Source organism: Vollenhovia emeryi, unplaced genomic scaffold, assembly GCF_000949405.1.
Source record: "Vollenhovia emeryi isolate VEMERY1.0 unplaced genomic scaffold, V.emery_V1.0 DF939988.1, whole genome shotgun sequence".
Classification (NCBI taxonomy): Eukaryota; Metazoa; Arthropoda; class Insecta; order Hymenoptera; family Formicidae; genus Vollenhovia; species Vollenhovia emeryi.
Genome location: NW_011966378.1, coordinates 6,758 through 14,810, shown reverse-complemented (window position 1 = coordinate 14,810; position 8,053 = coordinate 6,758). Strand labels below are relative to the sequence as shown.

Sequence of the window (8,053 nt, the reverse complement as noted above, 5' to 3'; positions counted from 1 at the left end):
ACAAAAAAAAGATCTCGACAGACAACTCAACATACAACGTCGACACGCAACTGTCTCAATCATTGGCATTGGAGCCAGGAAAACGACCAAGGGCGTGGTGACCCTCACGCTTCACTCCTATCATTCTAAGCACACTGCCATTATTCAAGCCCACGTCCTCAAAACACTAACGACCATTCTACCATCTTTTACAGCACCTCAACAAACGTGGCCACACATAGAACCTCTGACATTGACAGACCCACAGTTCCTCACGCCACGCTCAATCGACATCATCATTGGAGCTGATGCATACGGGCAGATTATCAAGCCTAACATCATTAAACGATCTCCTGACATGCCCATCGCTCAACTCTCAATATTTGGTTGGCTAGTGCTTAGTCCAGTCAGCTTGTCACCACTACAGATGTCGACTGCGCATCACATCAAGGTTAAACAGTACGATCTCGATCTTCAAGAATTGCTGACAAGGTTCTGGGTGCAAGAAGAGCTACCAACTGATGCAACCGACCAGCTTACCTTGGAAGAACAACAATGTGAAGATCATTACAAGGCCACACACTCTAGAGATCCAACGGGACGATACATTGTACGCATCCCGCTCAAGCTTCCAACCAGTTTCTTAGGGAATTCACATAGTACTGCTCACCATTGTCTCCAGCGCATTCTCAGACGACTCAACAAGGGTAAGGAATATCAGAGCCTCTACACCAAATTCATGAACGAGTATGAACAACTCAAGCACATGGTGAAAGTTGGATCACAACCATCATCCGATGTTCCGCCATATTATTGTATTTGCCTCACCATGGTGTGCTCAAACCCGACAGTACAACAACAAAACTGCGGGTTGTCTTTAATGGCTCAAGTCCGACCTCATCAGGATTATCTGTAAACGATCTCATGCACACTGGTGCAAATCTATTGCTCAATGTTTCAGACGTTCTCTTGTGGATTCGTAGTTACAGGTACATCTTTGCCACAGACATAACAAAGATGTATCGACAAATCAAGGTACACCACTCAGACTGGGATCTGCAGCGCATTCTGTGGATCGACGAACATCACAATGAAACATCATATCATCTCACCACGGTCACTTATGGAACGAAGGCTGCTCCATTTCTCGCAGTAAGGACACTCATGCAACTGGCCGAAGATGAAGGCCATCGATTTCCACTGGCAGTGCCATCAATCACTCGTGGGAGGTACGTGGATGATATTTTTGGTGGTGGTGACACAGGAGAACAGCTCATAGAAATTGCCCATCAATTAGAAGATCTCTGCCAGGCGGGCGGATTTTCTCTTGCCAAATGGCACTCCAATCATCCAGAATTGTTAAACGCCATCTCATTGACAGGCTCGATCAACTCACCAGTCTCACTTGACGATTGCGCAACCAAAATCCTCGGATTAAAGTGGCTGCCTCAAGAAGATGTTTTTACATTCTCAACAAGCTCAATTTCTCACCAAGAACAGTTCACCAAGCGACGTGTACTATCTGAAGTGGCACAGATATTTGATCCACTTGGTTTTGTCTCACCAATCGTAATAAGAGCCAAGATGCTTCTTCAAGAACTCTGGCTCCACAAGATCAACTGGGATGAACCGTTACCATCTCAAGTTGTCTCACAGTGACTCAACATCAGAAAGGATCTCACAAGCCTGGCCAGGCTCTCAATTCCACGCTGGTTTAACACAAGCAGTGGCTCAACGGTTGAATTACATGGCTTTTCTGATGCATCTCAATTTGCCATGGCTGCAGTCGTATACATGGTCGTGCACACGCCGTCCAAGGGCGCCAAAACTTCTCTCATATGCTCAAGAACAAAGGTATCTCCATTGAAGAGGCTCACTATCCCAAGGCTAGAACTCACAGCAGCGCTGCTTCTTTCAAAATTGGTGAAATATGTCCATGCCACACTCAAGATGGACATCAAGGAAACATATCTATGGACGGACTCTCAAGTGACGCTCACATGGATCAAAACACTCATCTCGATGGAAGGATTATGTGCGCAACAGGGTATCACAAATCCAAGAACTCACGACACATGCTCATTGGAAATTTGTTCCAGGTACAATCAATCCTGCTGACTGTGCATCTCGTGGTGTAACAACAGCTCAACTTGAAGATCACACCTTGTGGTGGGCAGGACCACCATGGTTGGCTCAACCGAAAGATCGCTGGCCCGCTCAGCCAACGTGCTCGGACGAGCAGTGTACAACAGAATCACGCCCAGGAGTGTCACTCTTCATAACTAACATAAAGGTGGATTACGACTGGGATTTCATCTATAAGTATTCATCGCTCAATCGACTGCTCAGAATCACAGCTCTCTGTCAGGTATTTATTCGACGATTGAGAAATCGACACGATGGCCCTCAAGCCTCACACATCTCAGTCGCTGACTTAGAGCAAGCTAAGATCTTCTGGATCAAGGTTACACAATCAACATTTTTTGCACATGTGCTGAAGATGCTCAACTCACAATCACGTCTAGCAACTTCTCATCCATTCAGTCGTCTCACAGCATTTATTGATCATCAAGGAGTTGCTCGTGTGGGAGGACGACTCAAGAATTCCACCCTCAATTATGAAGGCAAACACCCTGCAATACTCCCTCGCCATTCGAAATTGTCTGAATTAATCATCAGCTGGTCCCACCAACGGACACTACATGGAGGAACGCAACTCACCTTGGCGCATATCAGGCAATCATATTGGATCATCGGTGGACGTGCTCCAGTAAAATCTCATATCTTGCGGTGTGTGGTGTGTGCTCGACAAAGGGGGATTCGTGCCCATCAACTGATGGGCCAACTACCTCTGCCTCGGGTCACACCCTCACGCGCATTCACGCATACTGGATCGATTATGCTGGACCGCTCACACTCAAAACATGGAAGGGAAGAGGAGCCAAAACTCATAAAGGATGGATTTGTGTGTTTGTCTGTCTCACCACATCTGCAGTTCATTTAGAAGTTGTTTCAGACTACTCAACGGACGGATTCATCTCAACGTACAGAAGATTTGTCTCAAGAAGAGGCATCCCTCATTCACTGTACTCTGACTGTGGCACAAACTTTGTCGGAGCAGAGAAATCACTCCAGACATTGTTCACAGAAAGTTCTCAAGATAACCGGCGCATCTCATCTCTGCTTGCTCAAGATCGCACTCAATGGATTTTTAATCCACCAGCTGCTCCACACATGGGTGGCAAATGGGAAGCAGTGGTAAAATCACTCAAACACCACTTGCGTCGTACCATAGGAGAGACGTTGCTCACATTCGAAGAAACGACAACCCTGCTTGCTCAGATTGAAGCGATCTTGAACTCACGACCTCTCGAACCACTCAGCGACGACTCAGATGACATCTCAGCGCTCACCCCAGGACATTTTCTCATCGGAAGTGCTCTCACATCAGTACCTGAGCCGTCACTGAAGGACTTGGCCACCTCAAGGTTATCCCGATGGCAATTCATACAACAGCGAGTACAGCAATTTTGGTCTCAATGGTCAGCTCAATATCTGCAACGACAACAAGCAATCTCGAAGTGGCATCACCCATCCAACGCCATACAAGTGGGCTCATTGGTTCTCATCACCGACGAGAGGCTCCCGCCATGTAAGTGGCCATTAGCCAGAGTCTCCACCCTGATGCCAGCCAAGGATGGACTCACCCGCGTAGTGACCCTGAAGACACCCACAACGACACTCATCAGACCAATCACCAAGCTGGCACCGCTGCCCATTGCTCATCAAGCTCAACATCCGTAGGAGTGGACTCATCATCAACCTCATTGCTGATGGCGGGCGGAAATGTTTTTCCTCCAGTGATCTCAGTTGTACTGCCCTCGCCATCTCACGGTTATTCGCAAGGCCCAGTGGTATCGCGCGCGCGACCGCGCGGCCGGGTAACGAGCACGTGACGGGCCCGTGAACATGGCTCGAGGGCTTGCGCGCAAGCTCACAGAGCTCAGTAGTCATGTGAAAGCAGCCGCTGTAAGCTGTGGTAAAGTTCGCATCGGCAGACAAAAAGTATCGCGCTCGCGCTCACAGGAACAAGTGCGATCTCAGTGTTTGTTAGCTCACATTGACAATTAGTGCTCACCCCTGGACAGACTCATTGGTTAAGTGCTCAAGTCGAGTGCATCGGTGTTCTGCGCAAAGGCCTCTCATTTTGTACGTGCACGCTCGCTTGTAGCCGGCCACCGGCTCAACGGGCGGCACATCCCCGACGGTCTTGTGCGAACAAGAGAGCTCGACGGACTCGCTCACCTCAATCATACGCCTCGGTAACGCTCAACTGTATATAGTGTACATACAATTAAACAGTTAACTCATTTGAAGAACCGGAATCGTAGTCATTCTCGCCACGTTGCACGTCCTTTCTCACCCCCCGATCCACTCGCAGCGCTCACGGAGATTTCGCGATCTTTCGATCTCATGACGAGATTCGAAAGGGAGGAAATTTCCCAAACAGAGACCGAAATCCAAATTCAGACTAAAAATGAATCGCATACAATAAACGTGCCAAAACCATGGACCATCGTCCAATCATTTGCAGAAAATAATTGCAAATTAATTTTTTCACAAATCACGACTTGTAGAAATAACAATGACACACCTGTCATCAAGAAAAGTATCGTGATAGATAGTGAAAGATTGATTAGATACTACGTACATGGGCAGCTCGTTAAGCAGCAAAATTTTCTGCAGATATTGAATGATGTGAAAGCACTAGTAACTGTCGTTACGGAATTTGCAACTGCGCGTATATGTGATGGATTAGGAAACGTTAATATTCATCTCGCCAATTTTGTCTTTATATGCAAAGACAACATGGATATGTACCGATCAACAAACTGCTTATTAGTTGAGAAAGAAAAGAGATGTAGTTTTGTGTACGACTGAGGAAGACATTGTCCCAAAAACAATATCGATATGGAAAACGAGAAAAGTGTAAACGTTTAACCCGTTTATCTAATCCGTACGATCAGAAGAAATTAAGCATTATGCGAAGGAAGATTAATACCCAAAGACGCCTGAAAAATCGTAAAAGAATAAGAATCCAAATACTCTTGGAATCTTTAAAACAGAAGCAAAATGAATTTGCTGCGATAAAAGATCAATTATTTGAAGAGCAATGTTTGGCGTCCAACATTCCTGAGGTCCAGAAAACAGCATTGCGAGAAATACTCGCAGCCTCAAGAAAGAAAGATGGACGGGGTCAACGATATACAAAAGACTGGCTTATGCTATGCATGCTCATGAATATTCGACCTCCAACGTATTATGAATTTTTGAGGAAGAATTGTATTATCCCTCTACCATGTGCAAGAACTGTTCGCAACTATTTCTCATTAATAGATTCAAAATGTGGTTTTGACACAAAGTTTTTGGAGCTACTTAAATTACATTTTCAATCAAAGAAGCAGCTGCAGCGTCATGGCTTACTGGTTCTCGATGAAATTCAAGTGCGAAAATCAATCGCTGTCTCATCGAAAGACCTTACGTATACCGGCTTGATGGATTTCGGTGATGATGGACCAACAGCTACGGATATAAACGATGGAGCAACTCATGGTCTCGTATTTTTATTTCAACCTCTTGCCGATACATTTACACAACCAATAGCAGTTTTTGCATCAAAGAATTCTGTTGATGGCGAACAATTAGCTAAGTTGGCAGTGAAGGCCATTACGCTCTTAGAGATATCCGGTGCTCGGATCCACGGGATTATAGGAGATGGTGCACGTACGAATACAAAGATGGGTACAATTCTCGGAATCAATAGAAGCCTACAAAATACGAAAACATGGTTTACACATCCTTTGGACAATGAGAGACGTGTATTCGTTTTCTCAGATGTCCCCCATCTAATAAAAAATATTCGAAACTGTCTCTACAATAAAAAGAAACTGCGGGTATGGCACTCATAATAATAAACTTCTCATTTTTCTCATAAACATGTAATACACCTATATGAAGTACCTGTTAGAAATGAAAAATTATTTTAAAAATATGGTTAAAGGTAAATGGAAACGAAGGTTACATTGAGTGGAAATATTTTGAGAATCTGTACACCACAGACACAAAATATTTGGGCAATATGAGGGTGTGTCCAAAATTGTCTAGAAGGCATATAAATCCTGATTATAGTAGCAAAATGCGTGTTCGACTTGCAACTCAGGTAAATATGCAATTTTCAAATAATGAATTCATATAAACTTTATAAATGTATTATAAATGTAATATAAACTCTTTATTTACATATTTCCGTAGATATTCAGCAATTCTGTTGCTGATGGCCTGCGATTCTATTTGTCACAGAAATGTCAGGATTTTAGTGGCTGTGAAGACATTATTAAATTTTGCAAGCGCATCAACGATCGTTTCGACGCACTGAATCGCAAAATGCCGAATCAAGGCGTTACTCCAGATATCGAAGATTTCAAGGTATGAATTATTGTTCGGATTATCTTGTTATGTTTGTGACGTGACAACAAAGAGAGCAACGTTACTCCCCACCCTGCGCTCTTCCCCTGTCTCGTTTCTAACCCCCGCGCCCACGAACTGAGGGTATAAAAGAGCCCGAGCGAACCAGGAGAATCAGAATCCTCCGACCAGCGAACTGAGCAGGTCGTCTCCCCTGAGAAGGCGTACTGAGCCGGACCCGGTAACCCCGAACCGCGCACTGAGCGGAATCACCTAACCTAGCACGGCACGAGTTGAGTGCCTACCCCAGGTCGCGTATTGAGCGACCGCTTCCTCTCGTCCGAAGCACGAGTTGAGTGCTGACTCCACCACGGCTAGATGCGTGATGAGCACTAACCGATGAAATAATCCGCGAACTGAGCGGCACCGATAACACACCGACCTAACCTCCCGTTCCATGCACACACGTCGCGAGCTGTCACCGGCAGCCACGACACGCGTCGCGACCGCCGAACCGCGCCTGCGCTAACCGTGCGAACGAACCGAGCGTACCGCGCCCGCGCCGCCGAGCACCGATACCGAACGGACCGCACACGCGCCGCCGAGACCGAACAGACCCGTATTCCGATCCGCGAATCACCGTCGTGAATTATCAGCAGCGCCGCGCGCCAGCAATTTAACTACAAAAGATCGCCGCCGAAGCGGACTTATATTGTTAAGCGATTAGTATTAAGTATTGCGAGCGATAGTTTTAAGAGATAGTTGTAAGCACATAGAATTAGAATAAACTAGTCTTTACTGAAATTATAAGTCTCATCCTTCACTCTTCGACCAGCCCACCGACCGAACCTTGGAATCTCAAAGCTATCCGTAGCCCAAAAATTCCAACGTTACATGTTTTTTTTATCTCGCATTATGATTGTATTTGACATCTGATTGGATTTGTTCATATACATATGTTGAAGATTATACAATCATCTCTGGAATGGTTGAACGATTGGGATCGTGCGAAGATCAAGGGCGAAATAACGAAAAATGAGTTTCTCACCTCGGAAACAGCCGACGGACTAAGACTATCCCTCCAGTCGACGATGGATCTATGCAAATATCTCATAGATAAATACGAATTTCAGTATCTACTAACTGGCAAAGTCAACCAAGACAATCTAGAGGTGTTTTATTGTTGTAGTCATTCCTTTCGTCGTCTGTCACTTTATTTATTCCCCGTTTTATCCTTTTTTACTCCATCTTTGTGAATATTATATAATATTATTGTAGAAATTTTTTGGCACAATTCGTCAGGCTGCAGGGTGTAATGACCACCCTACTTGTTCAACATTTCTGCAACTGTACAAATTGCTCTCAGTGTACAGTGCCATCAAGCCTCCGATATACGGGAATTGTATAGTTACAGAAAGTAAATTTCCTGAAATTTTAGTTTCCATTAATGATCTAATAAAAATTTATGGTCGACATGAATCGAGAACGTCGGAAATCATTGAAAAGTTGAAACAGAAATTGGATGAATTGGTTGAATATGAAAGCTGGGAGATAGATGAATGCGAAGATCACGACTATACTTTACCCAATTCGCTTGATTGTATAATTT

General features: G+C 44.9%; 2 protein-coding genes across 2 annotated transcripts; both read left to right on the top strand.

The window, feature by feature from the left end:
- Window positions 1-78: 78 nt before the first annotated feature.
- Window positions 79-1,638, top strand: LOC105556483 (the record flags this gene model as incomplete). The annotated part of the gene is made up of 2 exons (XM_012003581.1): window positions 79-891; window positions 963-1,638. Coding segments are annotated over 2 exons (1,489 nt in total), but the record flags the coding sequence as incomplete, so codon positions are not given.
- A 117-nt stretch (window positions 1,639-1,755) lies between these two features.
- On the top strand, window positions 1,756-3,783 carry LOC105556482. The gene is made up of 3 exons (XM_012003580.1): window positions 1,756-2,026; window positions 2,079-2,563; window positions 2,659-3,783. Exons 1-3 carry the CDS (start codon window positions 1,756-1,758, stop codon window positions 3,781-3,783), a joined length of 1,881 nt encoding a protein of 626 aa, XP_011858970.1.
- Window positions 3,784-8,053: the final 4,270 nt, after the last annotated feature.

What these genes read in the sequence shown, in the direction of transcription:
- LOC105556482 (XM_012003580.1), top strand. Translation starts at nt 1,756, where the DNA reads ATGGCTGCAGTCGTATACATGGTCGTGCACACGCCGTCCAAGGGCGCC. An exon ending in AGGATTATGTGCGCAACAGG is followed by an intron (nt 2,027 to 2,078) that starts GTATCACAAATC and finishes AATTTGTTCCAG; the next exon opens with GTACAATCAATCCTGCTGAC. An exon ending in ATCATCAAGGAGTTGCTCGT is followed by an intron (nt 2,564 to 2,658) that starts GTGGGAGGACGA and finishes ATTAATCATCAG; the next exon opens with CTGGTCCCACCAACGGACAC.